The following is a 22,761-nucleotide window of genomic DNA, read 5'->3' on the forward strand; positions in this document are numbered from 1 at the left end:
GGCTTCCTTCATTTATCAAAAAGCTTTTCACTTCATCTGGCAACATTTTAATAAGTGCAATGTGGCAACTTTGACGATTGTCAAAAGCTTCCTGTTGGTTTCCAATTAGAAACGTCATTGTCGTGTGTCAAAAAGCCGATGACGTTCTTCTGTGCTTATTCATATATCTTCCAATTATCCCTGATATTCACATTTGATTCAGATTTTTTGGTGGTAGTGTCTAGTCGAGTTTGTGCAGATTCGTGGACGGAGCGAACAGATAAATTAAATGTAATTAACTAATTGTATATTAAAATTAAATTTAAAATTTAAGTTTTTATAAATTACTGTTACCTCGCAATAAACTGTTCGTTTGGGATTTGGTTGATCAGACAGTTAGTGTATTGGTAGTGTGTGAAATTGAAGTTTGTGGAAGGGGCGTTGTGAAAATTGTTGCTTCTCAGTGAGAAATATCGGGGCGGAATACCTGCCTACGGATAATAAACGCCAGCAAGTCCCAGCACATACACTTACAAGTGGCAGTGGTGCAAGTGGAAAGAAAATTGTGACGGAATTTTTCCAAAAATAAATTTGTATACGTGTGTGTGATTCATAGCCAAGTATTGTAGGACGAATTTGTGAAATTCAGTTAAAATAACAAGCGAAAGTTGGAAAACCAAATAGAAATCCAAGCAATATTAAATTAGTGTGTTTCTTTTTTGTTTTCTTATAAATTATTACAGCCCTTTCTGTGAAGTGAAGTCTTGCCGTGTGAAGTTGCCGCTACATAAACGTTCGCTATATTGTTGTGTAAAATTGTAACAAAATGTTTAGTTTTCTGAAGCGCGAGAAAAATAATCAGGAAGTGGTAGAGAATGTGGTTGGCGAGCTAAAAAAAATCTACCGCAGCAAGCTGTTGCCTTTGGAGGAGCACTACCAGTTCCATGATTTTCATTCACCCAAGCTTGAAGACCCAGACTTTGATGCCAAGCCAATGATATTGTTGGTGGGTCAATACTCAACTGGTAAAACCACGTTTATACGTTACCTGCTGGAACGCGACTTCCCCGGCATTCGTATTGGCCCTGAGCCCACAACAGATCGTTTCATCGCCGTAATGCATGATGAGAAGGAGGGTGTCATACCTGGAAATGCACTTGTTGTCGATCCGAAAAAGCAATTCCGTCCACTAAGCAAATACGGCAATGCCTTTTTAAATCGTTTCCAATGCTCCACTCTCAACTCACCCGTCTTGCAAGCGATTTCCATAGTTGATACCCCTGGTATTTTATCAGGCGAAAAACAACGTATCGATCGTGGTTACGATTTTACCGGCGTCTTAGAATGGTTTGCAGAACGTGTGGATCGAATTATATTACTCTTCGACGCTCATAAACTCGATATCTCAGATGAGTTTAGACGTTCCATTGAAGCGCTTAAAGGCCATGATGACAAAATCCGCATTATACTCAACAAGGCTGACATGATTGACCACCAACAATTAATGCGTGTATACGGTGCGCTTATGTGGTCCTTAGGCAAAGTGCTGCAAACACCTGAAGTAGCGCGTGTCTATATCGGTTCTTTCTGGGATCAACCACTACGTTTCGATGCCAATCGTCGCCTCTTCGAGGATGAAGAACAAGATCTGTTCCGCGATTTGCAATCACTGCCACGCAATGCAGCGCTGCGCAAGCTTAACGATTTGATTAAGCGTGCGCGCCTGGCGAAGGTGCATGCCTTCATAATTTCTGAATTACGCAAAGATATGCCATCAGTGTTTGGTAAAGATAGTAAAAAGAAGGATCTAATTAAGAATTTGGGTCAAATCTATGATCGCATTCAACGTGAACACTCCATTTCACCGGGTGATTTCCCAGACATCAAGAAAATGCAGGAGGTGCTGCAGCATCAAGACTTTAGCAAATTCCATTCTCTAAAACCACATTTACTGGATGTTGTTGACAATATGTTAGCCAAGGACATCGCGCGACTAATGGAAATGATACCGCAAGAAGAAATGACGCTCGTGTCAGAACCAGTGGTTAAGGGTAAGTTGTTGTAGTTAGCACATCATTTATGTCGAACTTCAAAATATTTGTGTAGTGTCATTGCTTGTCGGTAATGGGCGCATGCATGTCTCTGCTTTTGCTAGTGAAATTTAACCCTTACTTTGTGTCTAATTCAATTTACGTAGTCATATTCATTTATATTATTCATATATGTTTTGTTTCAATACCCAATTTAATATCTTAAATTTCTTATGTATTTTTTTATATGCTGATGTATGCGATTCGCCTTACTTGTAACTAATCAGAACTCAAAGGTAAATGACACTACAAAAATGAATATTTCGAACAAATACTTTAAGTGTATTACAGTCACAGAATGAGGATTTTTTAAATTGTAAAAAGTATATATTTTTTGTTTATATTAACATTCTCATGCAAATATATACAATACTTGTTAGCGTATTGCGGCGTTGATCTCATGACCAGTTAGAACTCAAAACTCTGAAAAATGTCAAGATAAGTTTGTAAATACAAACAAACAAACCCTATACAATTCTTTGGAATTTCGAATTAAAAGCATTTTATTACATAGAGGTATATATTTGTGTTAGAAATGGGCACGTGATCTCCCTCCAATACCATTACTCAAAAACCGTTGGAACCTCAATTTCTTCACAACGCTTTTGCAATACGCCAGCAAACACGTCTAAAACAGTTGACCCAGTTAGGAGAAGAAATAAAAACTAGAAGACAAAGTATTTAACAGCAATAACAACAACGACAGAGGAAGTCATTGTTGGTTACTCATCGTGATTTACCATGTCGGCAAAACAAGTTTTTGCCGGCAAAGCAAAGAATTGCCATAGATAAAATTGAAAAGTAGCAAAATAGGCGGTAGCCAAGCACGACACACATGCGCACAAAAGCTGACAATAACAGAAAAAATAAAACAAAATCGAGTTGAGTAAAAAACAAAACATTATTTGAGCTTGAAGTATCTGCAAAAATCCAACGAATCATGACTTCAGAAGTGTAAATAAAGTGAATTTTTCAAAGAAAACTGAAAAGCCTTCATAGTCATATGATGGGCTGGCTCTCACCGCTTTTACCATGGCGCACTTCGTTGTGTGAAAAATAATTTTTATGTTGATGGCTGTGCTGATGTAGTTGGTTGCACAAATGTTTAATGATTTGGCACCCATTAAATTAACTATTCGCACTAAATACTTTTACTGTCGTAAGTAGATTTTCAAAGAAATTTGTTGCAAACTGCTGTGAGTTGACCATTTGGCTGAAATTTGACAGTTGGAAGTAGTTGTTGTTATTGTTAGTGGAAGGCGTAATACTAACCTCAAAAATTCTTTACCTAAATGTTTAATATTTCAAACTTAAATGTTGCTAAACCAGAAGCATGCATTTATTACTTAAACTTAAAATTTCTCTATATCTATATAATTCGCCTGCTTTTTATGGCGCCAAACTCGCCGCTTAGATAAGCTGTTTGCCGCTGCTACTGCTGCTAATTAATAAACAAATATGCATAGAGAAGGCTATGATGTATGTATGTATGTAGATAAGTATGCATATAAATACGCCTGGCGTTTCAAGTTATTATGCAATACACTTTGCTAACTTAAGCTCTCATCGTTTTCGCGCACACCAACTGATAAGCGTACTCTCTGACTTATGTCAGGTACATATATTAATCTATGCGGAGAAATAAAAAATAAGTAGTAGCAATAAATTAAGTAAAAATTCTCTCACGGTTTTATTTTAAAAAGTCTGCTATTATTTTTTGTAGCGAAAGCGATTTTTATTTACACATTGTGGGATATTTTTTATAAGCGTAGCCCTCGAAACTGAGTAGTTTCTGAGAATTCTTTTTTGTTTTTGATATTTTGTGTTTTTCTTTAGCATTTTTTCTTTTCAATTTAAAAGAAAACCCGTAATTTTTCGTGAGTTCCTCAAATCACCGTATTTGTGCACAAAAGATTTTTATTGCTGGCAGAAAACATCACTGATAAGTTCAGAATGTCATCACATTTTTTTGCAATTGCTAAGTATGTATTTTTATTTTTTTTTAGAAGGTTTGCTCTGGAGCTGTAAGTAGGTCGACGCACTGTAACGCATCAGAATAATTTATTTACACTAGTACTTATACAAGTACTTCTACACTTCGTTACATGCATATATTTTTCAAATAAATATACGCTTCACATTATACCGAAAGCAGTCGAAACAGCGCTTTTAGCCCGGTTGCATTATCTGCTCCATACATCCGCTAACCAAATTAATTACCGTCATACGGCTAAGGGGGTTTTGTTCTTGTTTTCTCTTATGAAAAAATAAACCTGTTGACCAATTTACATACTTATGTATATGTACATTCATATATGCAATTCACATGACACTGTTAGCAATGCACGGCTTAGCGTTGACTCACACCATTTGTGTTTTATAAAAGAAATAAAATAAAATTAAAATTAAAAAAATTTACACTTAAAAACGTTTCTAATTGCTGGTCGCAAACGTAATATATGTTTCCCTACATACATTCAACTGAGATTACTGAATGTAAAATTGACTATTTACATATACACATATCATGCATATGCATGTATGTTTGTCTGTGTTCATTAAGCCACTATTATACTATAAGTACATACTTATGTGAAAGTACATTACCTTATTTCAAATATTTGTTAAATTAGTCGCTGCTCTGACCGGAACAACGGTCCAACACATTTAGATTTAAATAAGCTGTGTCATGGAAGTATTTCCAGCAAATAATCAGCTGAGTCATTCCAATGCGGATTGTCATTGTTTGGCGTAAGATCAAGAGCACAAATAACAGTAAATAATAAAAATATATATTTTTAACTAAAAAAATGCAGATCGGATCACAATAGGAATAGTTGCCATACAAACTAAACGATCGGAATCAAGTTCCTGTCTGTAAGGAATATTTTTTATTTAAGGAGAGTATTATAGCTAGGGTGCAACTGAAGTTAACGTTTTTTTTTTGTTTTTTATATAATATAATGCAATCAGATATTTATTTGGAATTAGGTAGGAAAATAATTTTTTTATTTATCGCTAAAAATTAGCAGCCAAATTTTGTTTTAAAGCTCAGAAAAAGTTATTTCACTTAAGCCATGTCATCTTCAATATTTTTTTTATCGATCCAGGCAAAGAAAAAATCAATTTCTTTTCGAAAACTCTCACATCACACCGCAGCTAATGGCACTTTGTATTATTTACAAATTTGTGCTGTTACCACCAATAACGTCACAAATCCAGTTACATTAACAGCGAACTTGTTTGCGTGCACCTTACAACTGCCTCGTAAAGTTCAAGGTCTCCAACAAAAGCTAATACATTATTTAGTTAATTCAATCGCACAGCTGCTAGATTTCTGAGTCACGCTGCGTAAATATTTGTATTTGTATGTTATTCGATTTGTATTTCACTTTAATTACTATGTAGGAGCTTAGTATGGTGTGTCCAGATTTTTATAATTAAATGCTGGAAATTCAGAAAAAAATTTGATATTAATATAAAAAATATATTTTGTTATAGTTCCATACTATATAAATTTATTTTTTAAGCTTTCAATTTCCTAATGTGTTTTTACTCTTTTAGTTTTGTTTTTTTATTTAGTTTTTTATTAATTTTTAGTTTTTATTTAACATATTTTATAATGTTTTACAATTATATGTGTAGGTGCATTTCTTTTTTTTCTATTTTATAATTTTTTTATTTAAATTTATACTTATTTTTATTATTTGTTTAAATTTTTAATTGTTTTTTATTTTATTAAAATTTTCCAGTTATTTTTTTTTTACTTTTTTATTTTTGTTTTTAATATTTTTTTTTTTAATATTTTTTTTAATTTTTATTTATTTATATTACGTTTGTTTTTTATTTTACAACCAATTAAAAATTTTTTATGTATTTTTTATTTTCCATTAATTTTTTTTTTTTATTTTTTTTTTCTTATTTTTTTATTTTTTTGTTATTTTTTTCATTCTCCTTTTTTATTTAGTCTTTTTGCTTTATCATATTTGTATCCAACTGCTCCAATTTGCGCTCATTACATAGCAGATAAGCGTATCTGCCCGCATTCTAATGCCCTTGTTTTATTGTCGATTAATAAGCTTAAGCGTGTGTGTGCTCAGTATAGCGAAACAATAATATTTCTTGTATTTTATGAGTCAAAAGCTCATTTTATTTGAAAGTGTACATATGCATATGCTATGGCTTAAATCTAGTATGAACATGTCTGTGTTGATAGAGCTCTTTCTCTCTAGATTATGAGTTGTTTAGAAAAACTTCGTGGCTACTCTCAATAAATATATATGTACATACAAATTTATAACTTTTAACTCAAGTTTCATAAGAAATACATCAGTATTTATGTATGTGGAAAAAATATTTGTAATGAATTTCAAATACTTTTCCAATTAAATAACCTGCAACTGTTTGTCAACAACTGCAAATGTTCATTATTTGCAGAAATTGTTTAATTTCCATATGTAATTTTATTAGCATTCAGACTTTATAACCTCACAAAATAACTATTGATTGTTTTTGTATTATTTCTGGAATAAAGTAATTAACTTTATATTTATTTGCACATTTTTGTTTACTTCGAGAGATCAAGCTTAATTGATTTTGATCCCAATGTTTATACGTATATATTTCGTATGCATTGGAGGCAGACATATGTATGTATGTAGACTCATTGATCTCTGTTTGCCAGTATTTCTAATTATACATTTGGTAATAATATGCATGCATTTAGTACATACATACAAATTACATACATATTTACATTAGATTCCCATGTAAAATACAGAATTTTCCGCCAGAGATTAGTTTACCAGACATATTATATGGTATGTACATACATATCTATAAATGCTATATTTCACAGTGTCAATGAACTCGCCCTCGTGAATATAAACAATACAATTTTAATTTTAATTAGATGTAAAATTTCACGGGGCTGCCGATGACGTAGATAACTCAATTCAATGCACATTTCAGACTGAGAAAATCTATAGTTGAATTGAACTTTAATGTTTTGGGATCGGTCTCAAATATATGAATTTTATATTGAAATAAAGTTTAAAATTTCTTTAAGATTTCCATTTCGAAGATACTATTTCTAAAACTCACCGATCCACACAGGCTTAGAACGCCGAAAAAACAGTGGACAATATGGACAGAGCATCTAAAGTTTTGTAACCTATCCACCTGCGTGAGTAAGCTTTGTACTATTGTCAAGGCTGTGTCTAATCCGAATAATCATGTTGACCGAGTTGAAATTCAATTCAATGACCATGCATCTTCACATTGCACCCTTCGACAGACAAAGCCAAACGATGTGCTACCCGACTGCCAAAAGATTGTGCACCACTTACTTTCACCGATAAGAAGATTTGGAGTGTCCATTGGTCCAGAGAGAATGATGCTAAAGCACCTAGGCTCGACGAGAGTAAGCTACTTAATCAAGGTCCTCATGCTGTTGCTCATCACTCTTCAAATACCCGATGTGTGAAAAGTCGGTAGAGTGGTGCCACTTTTGAAACCTGGGAATCCCGTCAATAACGCGGAGTTTTATCGCTCGATAACTCTATTTCAAGAGAAGTGAAGATACTTGAGGACTTGCTACTCCCGACATTTACTCACCACCTGAGTCTAACACACCATCGTCACGGCTTCCGTAAAGTGCACAACACCACCACAGCATTTATCGTCATAATCGCCCAGATAGTTCATGACCTCAACCAAAAACCACCCTGTGAGAGGACGATCCTTGTAGCGTAGGACTTGCCAAAAAACATTTGACACAATCAATCACATAGCGCTACTTGAGCACATTGAACAATTTCCGCTCCCTCATTTAAATGAATTAAACAGGGGGTTCCGCAGGGTGGTGTCTTCTCCCTATTACTGTTTAATTTCAAATTTTCGAAACTCCCTTAACCACCAGAGGGAATTTCTATCACCTTGTACGCCGATGATTGCACGATAACACTCTCCCCCATTAAATCCGCAGTCTCCTTATTCACAAACTGGACCGAAGAGTACAGACTAGATCTTAACATTGCAATCAATGAAGTTAAATTTTCGATTGCCAATTATCCTAAGATTTTAGGTGTGACACAAAATAGTCTGTGCTCCCTCAGTCCTCATGCGACAAGGATAACTGGCGGAGCCGCAACCAATCTTCAAACCGTTAGCCGGCTAGCACATGAGGAAAAGACAGAGAAACGTTGTTGGCAACACCAACCTTCATTGACTCCTTCTCAGTGAAAGGCGTACTTGGAGTAAAACCATCACCCATTTCAGATGGTAAGCTTGAGTTGCCGCGAGAATCTAGAATGAACCTTGCGCGGTTTCGTCCTGGATACCGTAGCAGGTTAAACTCCTATTTACCCAGAATCGTCAGGGACATACGAAATAAATGTTCAGCACGCAACGAGGTCTCGCCTGACGCTAACCTCCTCTTTGCATGCCCAGCTAACTCTACACATCTAACGCCCCTTTCCCTATGATCTGAATCCACCGAAACAGCACGCTTGATGAGCCTACCGTCCCTAAGAGATATTGTGATCTTCTGCTGTCTCTCTGAGACGCAACACGAAGATTTTGAAACATTCAGTTTCCTCAACCTTTTCGATGTTGTCGGCATTAACAGAGGTGGGTGAATGATTCGCATGAGGAAAGTTTTCGATGACTTCATGATGGCTTAAAATTTTATCGATTCGGTTCGCGTGGACCAGTCTGGTTCAAATATAGTAAGAAAAAGTCTACTTCCGGACATCAGGACATGTAAACAAACTTGGGAGCTTTGAGTGCCATAAAGTGACCCAGTCTCACTGGGCTCAATTTCGCATTGAAGACATTTTTTTGACAGTTTAATCTCAGTTCTCTGAGAGAAATATCTCTGTGACGTCACGCTTAAATTTTGCGTGAGTCAGCAGTCGTCTGGTCTATATTATTTGTATTTTTTTTGGTAAGGTTTCAAGAAATTAGATAAGGATTCTGAACAAGCAAGTCAGTGGTGACTAAAACAATTATTTTGCTGTTGGTGACATTCGCATTTTCTTGACAATTTTAATATATGTAAATACATCATTTTGCTATCTAGTAACTTCGCATTTCACTTCTAGGAAAATTATTATAAGCTTCAACATATCATTTACCCAACTTCACTCGTGTGACACTGTTTTTATTTATAATTTGTATGCGTTGACGTTTCCTCCTGTCAAATTTTTTACTTTTATGATGTAGTGAAGTGTTTGCTGAAAATTTGACAAGTCAGAGAGCGGACAGAATATGAGTGCATCAAAAATTATAAACGTTAATTCTTTGAGAAAGCTTGATTTTTTGTAAAGTTAATATTCACAGAAAAATTTTAATTATTTTGGAATTCAGAATCATTTTCAGTTCTGACGAAAACAAGGGTTATTATACTGAGATCAAGTTTTTATCATTTGAACTTGATATTGTTTTTCGATATTGTCATTCAATCGACAAACGATTTGAACTTACTGCTGGGGTCATTGTCTCTTTGTACTCGCAAATTTATAACGTTTTTTAATGAACATCTTTCCAAAAATAATTAAGACTGCATTAACTTTCCACATAATTAAATTACTAATTTTAATATTCTGCTGACCTTCTTGCAGCATTTCTCTGATTAATTGCAAAATCGCTTTCTTCCCGTTTAATCCGCTGATTGCGTCTAGCATATTACCTTCAACGACTGTCTTCGCGACAGCTTTGCATTCGCGAACATCCGTTCATACGTCCATCCGTCCGTCCGTCCGTTTAATTGAAATATTCTTCTCTTGACATTGTGAACACAATGCGACAAAATGCCATATGTGTCCGCGTGCCTAATCTAGGCTAAACGCTCGAATAACCAGCCACGGCGTACACAGACGCACATACAGACATACACATGCAAATGTGCTGCACACACGCGCACCTATTTGCTATCACAATGCTACGTGTCGTTATGGCGTCATGCTCATATCGCAAATACCCTCAAAAAGCACAACAGCAACAACAACACCGACAAAATTTATGCAAATTATTTGCGCTTACTGTGATTGCTGTTGTTGTTGTGTTTTTAGCAGGTTTAAGTAAACGCAATAAAATCGCTGCCGGTGCTTCAGCTTCTGCACTTGTTTGCGACACCGGTTCTGGTTGAGTGCATCCACCCACGCGCTTGTATGTGTGCCTATTCGTGTAAAGGGCCATCGTGTGCACATTTGGTTCATTTTCGAGCCGCCCGCTTTACTTGCGCTCATTTAATGCCAAGTGTCACTTTTGACAGCGTCAAGCTGCGCTCTTTTTTTAATCACATGCCGACAAACCGCCCGACTGTAATGCATCGGCTGGCACTCTCGGCGTTTGCACGGCACTCACCTCAATTGGCGGCACAAGCTGCGCGCTCCGCTGGCACTTTTTCACTTTTCAAATTAATCGGTATGAATAACTGCAAGTGGGTTAACATTATTTTATGCGCAATCGGCGTTTGAAGACGATCTTGCCGGCGCGTGCAGTTTTTGTTGTTTTAATTTTTTTTATTTCACTTATTTGTCTATTTCCTTTTTTGCTTTTGCATTTTGCAATTGATAATGCGCTACATCCATTTAATGGCATTTAAATTGTGCATTTGCAAACATTCTCATGTATAGACATACATACATACATATGTATGTATGTGCATGTGATGAGCTCGTATATCAGTCGCACATTGCCCATTCATGAAAGTGTCAGTCAACCATTCAGAGAATTCAACACACTGAATTGAGGTTAACATTGATAGCTGAGCTCTTCTGAAAAGCTGAAGTGCATATTTTTATTAGGGAATACTGTTGAAAATGAAAAATTATAAGAATCTTATTTATTAGTTATAGAAATGAACTATATTTTCGAAATAGTAGGAATTAAGCTAAGCTTCACAAGTAAAAAAGTTTCCGTACAAATAAATATTTGGTTTTGATCAATAAGTCCGTATGTCAGCTATATGATTTAGGGATCCAAGAAGCTAAATACATTTTTCGAAGATTGTAGCAATATCTTGGACAATAACCCATGCCAAGCTTGGTGAACATATCTTGCTAAGTAAAAAAAATTCCATACAAGGACTTGATTTCGAATAAATTGTTAGGAGATTGCAGCCTAGCTTTGAACAATAAGCTATGTATATGATATAGTTGTCCAATATCAACGATTCCGACAAATGAGCGGCTTCTTAGGGAGAAAATAACGTGTGAAATATTCCAGATTGATATCTCACAAATTAAGAGACGTATGTAGTGACGGGTTTTTCAATAGAGGCGCTACAAACTCTTTTGAGATTTCTCTTCATTAAAGTTCGCCATTTCATCATGGAAAGATATGCGATCCTATAACTAGTAAAAATTATTAAAATTGACTACTGAAATTCGGAGTCAGTGGCCTCAACCTTAAGAGCGCTACGTCAAATTTATGGTCGTCATAATCGTCCTGTCAGATCAACAATTGAGCGTCCAGTGGAAAACTTTGAATACACAGGCACAGTGCAAAATGTTCGCGTACCAGTGAGACAAAGAAGTACCCATAGTGTCGAGAAAATTGGTGCCGCTATTGCATTAATTGAGGTAAATCCAAATCAGTCTCTCACACATCGTTCTCAAGCCTTGGGCATTTCTGTGATGTCGTAGTGGTGAATTTTGCGAAAAGATCTTGGCCGACGTCCTTACATAAACAAATTTACGTAAGAACTGAAGTCGCTTGACTACCAGATTCGACGTATATTCGTGAATTGGGGTGAACACAAAACTTGAAAATGAAATGAATTCTCATCGAAAATCATCTTTAGCGATGAGGCGCATTTCTGGCTGAATGACTTTGCCAATAAGCAAAATATGCGTTATTGATCAGGCAGCAATACACACGTACTCCATGAGTCACCATTGTATCCCGAAAAAATAACGGTTGGGTGTAGTTTATGGGCCGTACCGTACCGTACGTTACTGTGAATGGGAATCGCTACCTCTCAATGATAACAGAATATTTTTGACCCGAATTTGTTGATTATGTGATTCCAACAGGACGGCGCCACAAGCAACACAGCGAATGCAGCGATTTATTGAAAACCGAGTTTGGTGAACGTTTTAGCGCACAAAATGACCCAGTCAATTAGCCATCTCGGTCGTGCAATTTGACGCCGTTAGACTATTTTCGGGGGGGCTACGTCAAGTCTATGACAAGCCAGCGACGATCGATGAACTTCGTACGAATATTGAACGTGAAATTGCAGCAGTATCGGCGATTTATGCTTGAAAACCGCCGAAAATTGGATTCAGCGTCTGAACTTCTGCAAACGTGCCCGTGGTGGCCATGTGAAAGAAACCGAGTTCCATACATAATGGCATCGAATGTACTTTCAGAAGAATAAAGAATTTCATTGATACCCCATTTGAAGCGTTCTTATTGAAAAACCTGTTATATACAGAGCGACGGACGTATAAATTATTTTAAATACTTCAAACAATTTTGAAATTGGAAAGAAAAATTTCATTCTCGCTTTTGTTTTAGATAACAAATTTGAAATGCTGTGCCATAAATGACCTAAATATTTAACTTCCGCCCATCGTTAGTGTAAAAGTTTTGTAACAAATTTATTTTTAGTCGAGCTCAATGTCTTTACATTTGTTTATCTGAGCTTTTATCAGTCAACAAACAGATTTTCTTCTATAAACATTGTTATTGTTGTATTTAGAAATGTTTCCTTTCTATACCAAATTATAACAAAAGATTTGATCTTATGCATACATACCTATATGGATATGTGTAAAAAAATACTTATGTATATATTTACAAATACATATCTAAATGACAAGTAAGGAAGAGCTAAGTTTGGGTATAACGAACATTTCATCTTCCTGCAACTTGCAAGGATTAAAGCCAGAGAAGTACCTTCAGGTACATAAAGCTTGTTAGTTATATGGGGTTTAGGGCGAGTTTTTCTAAGCACAAATTTTAACACCGATATATTCAGTAAAAATAACAGTTTTTGTTGAATTTGGGCAATTTTTGTCCATAAGGTGGCATGAAATCAGATGGAATTTAAAATTGTGTTATAAGGGTGGTAGGCGTAGCCATAGATAAAAATTTACATAGAGAAAGAGAAGTCAGGGGAGTGCCACATAACAAATTTGATTGAAATCGGTCGAGCGGGTCTTGACATATGCGATTTTCCCTAAAAGTGGGCGGTGCAACGCCCATCGTCCGATTTTGATAGTGGCTCGTATAAAGTCCTCTCATACCACTTCGGGGGTACAATTTAATATCGCTGGCGTATTTAGTTATTGATTTATGGTGCCCTTAGTAGATTTCAACAGACGGACGGACGGACAGACAGTCACCCGGGTTTCAACTACTCTTGTCATCCTGATCATTTATGTATATAAATCTATCTCGTTTAGCTTTAGGTAATACATACAACCGTTAGATGAACAAAAGTATTATACGCTGTAGCAACATGTTGCAAGTGTATAAATATGTGTGTATCTCGGATATAATGCATTAGTCGATATTTGTACCGGTAATTAGCTGCATCCGCTGTTCCGAATAATTTTATTGTATTTCAACGAGATACTACATTTGTATATATTGAAATAGATACATATGTACATACATATATACATATGTAAATAGCATACTCAATATAAACACTAAATATGTAGAAATTGAAGTACAACAATTACAAAAAAAAATGTTCCGCAAGCGCACACAATACATATGTATGTCCGAAAAGTGAATGAACTTCCGATCAGTATAGAAGAGCGAAGTACATCGTGCCGAACTGTAACAGTGGAATGTCACGCTGTGTACAGTGTTTTGTTTTAGCAAATTTTCTCTCACATATCTTATCTGCATTTGTGCTGGAATGATACTTATGTTATTGGAATTTTTCGAAAGTATCAAGCGAAGGTATACTTGGCATGATAATGTTAAACAAACACACCTTTGATTAAACTCGCTACAGTGAATATTTAGATAAGTCATGCGACACGATGTGTCATGTTGCGAATTTTAGGTATGATGTCATTGTGAACGAAATTCAAAAAAGAATACAAGAATAGAAAGGAAAAAACATTTAATAATTTTTTTTTTTTGCCAAACCGTTATTGCAGCAAAAAATTAGAAAACTGTTATGAATGAAACAATCAAAAGTGAATTTAATACTTGGAAACAAAAATCGCACGGAGCCAAATTTTGATACGGTTCGTAGACAAATTCAGCCAATTTTTCGGTGGCGGTGGAGGAGATGCGAAGCACTGGGTTACCATGCGGGAAAACCCTTTTTTCTTTGCTAATAATTCGGCATAGTATAGCTATGCCTCAGTTTAATCCTTCTCCAGATAGTCGATGTAGAATCGTGAATCGTTGTAGAATTATGATTCTTGCGTTGTATATCAGTGGATCCATGTTCCGTCGAGAGTTACGCAAAGACGTAGAATCTACTTCAGATTGCGCGTGAACAGAGTAAAAATCCGCTGTGAAATGATCTCACAGTTGTGACCAAACGAAGCACCAATCGAGTCGATAGCTTTCTCAAGCTCAATAATTTAGGTTTGAACCAGGCTATTGTTGTTGTTGTGTCGGTTACCTAGTCCAAGTTTAGGTGGTAAGTTTCGGCTTGGTTGTTCATCTGACGATAACCGCAAGAAACGCGCTATTTTGACAAGCTTGCATCATGGGGAGAAGGATTCTAAATGAGTGATATACGCTGAGTATTCAAAAACGCCATAGGGGAATGGGGCTGGACATATTTTTGTTGTGTCGGGGCCGATTCTGGATAAGTAGGAGTTTAATCTGCTACAGTATCCAAAACAAAGTTGCTCAAGATTCACTGTAGATTTTCGGGTTAACTCGTAACTTCGTTGGCAATGGGTGTTGATTTTGGTGAACAAACACGCCATTTACTGAGAGGGAGTCGGTGGGGATGTTAATAGCTCCACTGAGAATGCCGGTCAGTGCGTGTCTAATTTTGGTTGCTTCCGAAGTCTGGTCGGCGTACTGTTCGATGCCTTCGACGTAATCAAGGAAGACCTCTTGATGCTAAAACACTGTCTAAAACGTCAGCCAGATGTATCCAAAACCGATAACTTATTAGCGATTAAACTACAGATTAACCTGACTTTATCCTCTTACCGATCCAAACAGGGGTTAGATCGCCGAAATAACAGTTCTTGGCCGGATAAAATCCGGGTCAGTTCCGGTAACGTAAAACCTCTGGCCGTCGTCAGACTATATCCTTCTGATTATCTCATGTCGGTACAAAATAAACAAATTAATTTATATATTTTTACCGAATTGCAACCTAATATCTCTAAAATGTATTTATAAGTAGTATTTGAATAGACAGTTCAACTTTTCATACTATAAATACGATTATGTACATATGTATGTATGTACATATGTATATGATTGGCCCATCTGTCTCCTATCGCATCAAATTCAGATTATCTACGCTCTAAATCAATTTGTAAGAGTGTTCGTAAAAAGATTTTATTTTTCATAATTTATTCTGCGTGATTTTCGTCATGCACAAAATCCATTATTAATTTGGTGACCACTGACTATTTACTTTCACAGTTATTCCTGGCTATTTGGCAAACATAAACGCCGGCTATTAGTGCCTACTCGACAAAACGATTGTCAATATGGCGGCATGGTCCACATTCCTACGAACACATACAGCTATGCATGTACCTATGTAGCTCTGTCGAATTTCTTTTGTGCATCCGAAAGTTTAGTCAATTCCTCAGGCGTACATTGACCTTTGATTAATGAACTTGGCGCAAATACACGCAGTCATTGCGGCAGGAGTACTTGCTGTACCGTCGGTACCGTGTTTTTGGGTCAGAAGCACATGAAATTCAACAAAAGATTTCACAACAAAGTTGGAGAGGCATTGCAGATTCCTAGAAGTGAATCAGCGCTGCTTTCAGTGAATTTTTTTACCGCCTATCTTGCTCCGCCCAAAACTCGTTAAGAATTAATTTGAAAGCAAGAATGTGAGACACTTATGCAATAGCTGCTGAATTAGCGCGTAGATGGTCATAAAAAATAGACACTCCAACTTTGGCAATCTTTCCAAATTTTTTACTTTATTTCAGACTTTTTGGGCACTTATCACATGTGACTGTGCGCCATGCTAAAGCGAGTTCATGCAAATGTGGCGCGAAGTTGTGTTAGCATTTATCTCTTTGTGACTTTGTGACTTATTTGCTTAAGTGCTTATATGCTCTTATTTCTATTTTTGCACTAGCTTCCTAATTATTTGCGTCAACTATATTTCCAAAGCCACTTATGATAGGGCAACACCGCATATTATATGATTACATACATATGTATGTATGTATGTACATGTGCCATATGTCTACTCGCTGCTATCTTATCAGCATACATACATATTTGCTTGCCGCTCGCTCTACTTTTTTCCTCGTGAAATACCACTCCTTTAACCGGCTAAATTGCTCGCATGGGACGCCGCCCAATTGCCAAATATATAGAGAGCATAGTTCTATATACTTCTACCATATACATATGTATGTAATTACTGTATATGACTGATAAATAACGATTATAAGTCACAATCAGCGCCCAACGCAACTGTGATGTAATTTTTTTATGTTCTTGCGATTATTTCACACCTAACCTAACCTCTATGTTCGCGCCGTGTTTAACATGCTGTTATTTATTTCACTTTTATTTATTTTATTTTATTTTATTTTATTTTATTTATTTATAAATTTATTCTTTGTATTAATTTATGATATATACTTATATACATACATACAAAGCACTTGAAAATCGATTTATCAAAAAAAACTTCAGCAACTGTCGATTGTTGAGCAAATTTAAAACCAATCGAGGCGCCATAAATGAATGATTAGGTGCGGCCGACATATGTACATAGGTATGTACATTCCAGCCTATATACTATTCTGTTCTGTATATAGCGTTCAGTGTCTCGAACAGTGATTTGTTTTATAAAAGTGTGACGCAGAGCTTATGTCATTGAAGAGCAATTACTCCCCACTGTGCTCTCCCATAAATATTTATGTGTGAATATAATTACGCTATTAGTATTTTTTTTTCTATATAATGTATGTACATATATATGTTACATTTGTAAATATGTACGTAGATATGTATATGTTCTAATGCGCTGTATAAAACTTCAAACCTTTGAGCTGATTCTATATATACTCTGTATTGCTGCGATCACTTTGAATCATTTCAGAGGGCTAAGCAGAATATTTGATCAAAGTTCATTCTTATGAGAAAACAGGGAAAAACGTTAAAGTCGGTTGCACCGGAAGCTAGAATACCCCTCAGAAATTAAAAAAAAAATCCATACAATAACTTGATTTTGATCGATCATTTTGTAGGGCAGCGATATGCTATAGTAGTCCGATCGGTACAATTTGTTCGAATATTGTACCGTTATCTTAGACAATAATCCACGCCAAATTTCGTGCCGATATCTTGTCGAATAAAAAAATTTTCCATATAAGGACTTGAGTTTGATCATTCAGTTTGTATGGCAGCGATATGCCTTAGTGTTCTGATCTAAGTCATTTGTTCGGGGATTGTACTATCGGCTTGAATAATACTTCGTGCCAATAAACTCTGCAGATAAATTGTCAAATAAAGCAGTTTTTCATACAAGAATTTGATTTTGATCGGTGAATTTATTTGACGACTATATCGGCGGTTCCGACAAATGTGCAGCTTCTTGAAGAAAAAAGGAATAGATCGATCGATAGTCGAATATTATCCACTCATGAATGCAGGGTCTCAAGATGAATGATGGTATTTTGAATAGTACGCTCAGCAGGCCGATCATGTTGATCATAAATTGAGCGAAGCGCGCGAAACATTTTCTTTTCAGAACGTGAATTTTCGTAATAGCCGAACGATTTGTAAACTTCGTTCAGTCGTAAGTCTTACCAAACAATACAGAACAAAAACAACAACATGATAGCTTGACACGAGTCACGCGTGATCTGTCAAAAAAGGCTATTGCAAAAGTACCTCTATTGAATTACCCGTTATAAACTACCCGTTGAAGCGCTTAGTGGGCTTGCTGTGGTAGCAAGTAAAATCATTATTTAAAATAAGCGATGCTACGTCATGATATGAATTAGCGCTATAGACAGCTCCACTTCTTTAAAGGTTTTTCCGTCTATATTATATATTCCTTCATGGAAAGCGATGAGAATGCAATTAATTTTATTATATAAATGGGTCTTTCCGAAGTAATTCTTTAATGTAATTTTCCTAAAATTCCTTTTCCTTCAATGTAATTTTCTACACTACATCTTAATGTATTTTTCTACAAAACTCAATACAAAAAGTAACTGGACGATACTGTCATAATCTATATACCTGTCAAGTGTCGCCTTATGTGCCTTAAGTGTACGTAAAATTCTTGGGTATTATTCTACAACTCTTAATTAACATAACCTACCTCAAGTCGATTTATCTTATTGTTTTCTTTAATTCGCATAAATTACATCAAAATTTTCAAATTTCAAAGCCCCGACCAGAGGTTAGAGCACAAACATAGCAAGCAGAACAGACCAAAAATGTTTTCCGTTCACTGTTATAATATTGTTTTAGAAATAGTCCTACCTCTTACTACATTTTTCTACTTATTTGCAATTACACCGCGCCCTCGCCCATAATGAAAGTAAATTGCTCGAGTGCGCATGGCCTCATAAGCTGTCCTAGTCTAGTATTTCATTTCTATTTTCATTCGTTTTTCTTTGAATAACGAAAATTAGTTAGAGTCAGACTCTTTTAATTATCGCTACACTTGCACACACGGCCAGTTGCACTTTTGCACAATACAAAGCACAAAATGTGCAACGAAATGCAAATGCGTCGTTGCAAATTACGTTCGTGCGCTGCTCACCGGCCAATAGACAAGCGAATCAATTGTGTGGTGAAGCGACAATTGAGATTAAATTGCCATAAACGCATACAAGAATTGAAGTGGCCGCCAAAGCCGCTGCAACTTTCAAGCCGGTGGCCGGCGTGCGCTTTCGCATTCAAGTGCCTGCGCCAGCGGAGACGAGCGCTCTGCATAATTGTAGGCAATTGCTGTTGCGACTACTTAGACGCAAGCGATTGAAAAGGCCAACAAACGACGAGGACACAGAGCGTCACAAACGAAGCGGCGGCAAGGCAGTTCCATAAATTGAAGCCCAGCGGCTGCTAGAAATTAGGAGCAATAGAAATATGTCTGTCTATGCTTAAAGCAAATGCGTATGTATGTATATTTGTGTGATTGAATATATAAACCTTTGATATAAAGATTTTATTATTTAGTAGGTGTAGACATACTTTTAGCAGTGACTGTTTTACATTTTATTTTGTTCTATTTTACCAAATGCAAGCTTTTCTCATATAAATTTCTATTTAATCCTTTTAGGTGGCGCCTTCGCTGGTGTAATCGACGATCACGTCTCGCCGTTCGGCTACATGAAGGGTGAGGGCATCGACGCTGGTTTCGGCGAACACGACTGGATTTGCAATCGCGATAAACCACGCACGGACGCCATCTTCAACGCGCTGGGGCCGGTTGATGGGCGCATATCGGGAGCGAGTAAGTCCTAATTTCACTTTCACTTGAAATGAGCAAATAATATTAATAAAAAAAAATCACTTTTCACTTTACAGCTGCCAAGCAAGAACTCATCAAATCGAAGCTGCCCAATTCGGTGCTCAGCAAAATCTGGAAGCTGTCCGATGTCGACGGTGATGGTTTCCTGGATTCGGACGAATTCGCACTCGCGTTGCACTTAATCAATGTGAAACTGGAAGGCAACGAACTGCCAAATGTGCTGCCCGAACACTTGGTGCCACCGGCGAAACGTTGCTAGTGTTATTGAAAAAACAAATTTTTACTTTATCATTTCTTTTCTGTTCGTTCACATCTTAATTGGCGTTATGACGAGCGTACGTTTCACCTCGCTTCAGTTTCCTATGATATCGTTGCTAATCTGTTAATGTAATATGAAAATGGTACTATGCGCTTAAGTCACCTGAGCTACTATGTATTGTAAACTACACCTATTTATATGATATATACAGCTACATATATAATTTGTTGTCGCATATATAAGAGCCTGCAATCGATATGCACAAAGCGTCGTTAAAAGTGCATTGTTAACTATACATACATACGAACATATACGCAAGGAACGTTCCCAACTTTTGTACACCCAACTAAGCGCTAAATTCACTAAATACATATGTATGTATGTGATATGGATAAGAGTTTTGCATGCTTTGCATTGTACGTATGCTAATACACCAGTTACATACATATGTACATATGTATGTATGTATATTATATTTCATGTTAAGTAAAATTTGAATTTGAGTTTTAAACGCGTACACCCCGCATATCATGTGAATGTAAGTGCAACATATTTTTGAATATTTCATATACATATGCATCAATATTAACTAAATATACAAAACAAATTGCAAAGAAAACAAAAGAGTTTGTAAAACACACTTTAGTTGCATATACTTATACACATACATGCATGCATAAATATCTAAGCGCTTTCTTTATAAAATTCGTTTTATATTTATATATGGTATATACATATATATAATATGAATGAAGTTTTGTTCAAAATGAAACTATCTAAACTAAATGTAAATGTGTACAGCAAATGAGAAATTAAAAAAATAAAGTGAAAATATATTTGATACATACATACCATAAATGCAATTATTTGCACTTTTAACCGCAATGTCGTATGCACACACACGAAAAATATGTTACAAACCTAAATAAATCCATTGCATATGTAAAAGAAAAAATAAAAGGGTAGCTTTCACAGTTATTGCATTGATTTCGGCTCAGTTGCACGCATTAGCTGAGTCCTGCGCATTTCTTTCCAGTTTGTAGGTTATAAATTTTTGCTTGTTTTCCACATTTTGTGCAATTTTTTAAATAAATTTTTGTGTTTTTTTTTCTGAATGCAATATTTTTATATTCTTTTACAAGTGTATAAATTTGTATTTCAATTTAATTGAAATTTTGAAGTCTAATTGCAATTGCATAACATAAAATGCCTTAAATAAATTGCAATTGCTTAAATTATTTAGCGAAAAACAATAAAAGTATACATTTTTACATATTATGTACTATTTGCCACATATTTATGTATGTAGCACATATATAAATATGTATGTATGTATGTATTACAAGTATGAAATAAAAAAAGTTGTAAACAAAGTATGTAAATGAAATTTTATATAGATATTAAATGAAAACAATAAAATTTTTTCGAAAATAAATTTAAAAAAATTTGATATTTATTCAAGAGTATTGTAGAAACAAATAGTTGTCGGAAACAGAATTTGAAACCGATAAAAACTGTAGTAGATAGTAAGTGCCATGAATCTTCCTTTTCGCTCTTTGGCGTTCGAATGGATGAAAAAACTCCTGCTCTGAGAATTCGACGCAGTACCGACCGCGGGAAGAGGCAGACCTCCACTCAATATGAAAGACCAGGTGGAGAAGAACCTGGCTGCATTTGGAAACTCCAATTGGCGCCGAACAGTGAAAAGGAAGAACGACTGGCGCGTTGTTGTAAACTCGGCTAAAATCGCATAAGCGGTGTCTACGCTAATAAAGAAGAAGGTGTCATGAATTCCGCTCTTATTGGTGTGATGTTCGGAGCAGAAATCATGAAAAATTATATTCTGCACGAGGTATATCTAATTTGTCACGAAATTTGTAACACCCAGAAGGCACCGCCGGAAATCCTATAAAAAATATTTATATTTTATACCATTTATGATTTGAACAAAATGCCGGCCAAATGGCCACAACAGCAGCAGCAGTTCGGCTGGAATTTTATTAACGCTCGCTGATAGTAACGGCATTTCCTGCCTCTTTTTTAAGGAAATAAGGACCGATAATGCCGCCATACCACAAACCGCACTAAACAGAAAATTTTTAGGGATGCAATTGAGTTTCCTGAATCATATGGGGATTTGACTCACCGCAAAGCGACAATTTATTTGCTGACGAAGCCACTAAGTCAGAAATGGGTTTTATCTGAGAATATGGATGGATGTTATAGCTTCAGTTGCAGTACGTCGGATGGCGAAATTGAGATTTAGTGGTGTGAAGGTCAACTTTGAACTTTCATAAAGGATTTGATGACTTTTACTTAGACTACATAGGTGGTTTTGTTGTTTTGATTTTGGTTGGATTTTAATCCTGGCTGTCGGTGGAGTGGTAAGCCGAATTATCTTAGAAATGAGTTAAAGATTCTACTATCAAAAGAAGTATATATAAGTATTTATAGTGTTTTACATTCGACCTGAAGTAGCTGCCTGTTTGAAGACCTTAAAGTTTTTCTTAAAATAGTTTTGGAGGTCTAGATGGTTGGTTACATTCCTTTTAATTAATTCTGCATCCGTTTCGATTAGGAAGAGCCAACTATTTGGGAGCGATGGTTTCTTCATGATTAACGGTTTCATCGAGAAAATAGAAGACTACCAGGCAAGCAGTTTTTGCATAACCAACATGAGAAGACTTGCTGAGTATTGTGTTAGGAGCATTAATATCTTGAAAATGAGGCGGAATTTACTCGTAAAACGAAAGAGTTCGGAACAAAATAATGCTCGAAGTATATTACTGAAGTGACAG

The 22,761-nt window shown here is 35.9% G+C and overlaps 1 protein-coding gene across 3 annotated transcripts; it reads left to right on the forward strand.

Annotated features, from left to right (window-relative positions):
• Positions 1–110: 110 nt before the first annotated feature.
• On the forward strand, positions 111–21,299 carry LOC105226326 (EH domain-containing protein 3). Of its 3 annotated transcripts, XM_011205157.4 has the most exons (5): positions 111–270; positions 723–2,030; positions 2,297–2,305; positions 19,513–19,686; positions 19,761–21,299. In XM_011205157.4, exons 2-5 carry the CDS (start codon positions 806–808, stop codon positions 19,961–19,963), a joined length of 1,611 nt encoding a protein of 536 aa, XP_011203459.1. In that variant the 5' UTR covers positions 111–270; positions 723–805; the 3' UTR covers positions 19,964–21,299. The 3 variants fall into 3 exon arrangements, with proteins under 3 accessions (XP_011203459.1, XP_011203460.1, XP_019845868.1); XM_011205158.4 differs by lacking the exon at positions 2,297–2,305; XM_019990309.3 differs by lacking the exon at positions 111–270 and having other exon boundaries at positions 277–2,030.
• The last annotated feature ends 1,462 nt before the right edge of the window (positions 21,300–22,761 follow it).

Source organism: Bactrocera dorsalis, chromosome 2 (genome assembly GCF_023373825.1).
Source record: "Bactrocera dorsalis isolate Fly_Bdor chromosome 2, ASM2337382v1, whole genome shotgun sequence".
Taxonomy (NCBI): Eukaryota; Metazoa; Arthropoda; class Insecta; order Diptera; family Tephritidae; genus Bactrocera; species Bactrocera dorsalis.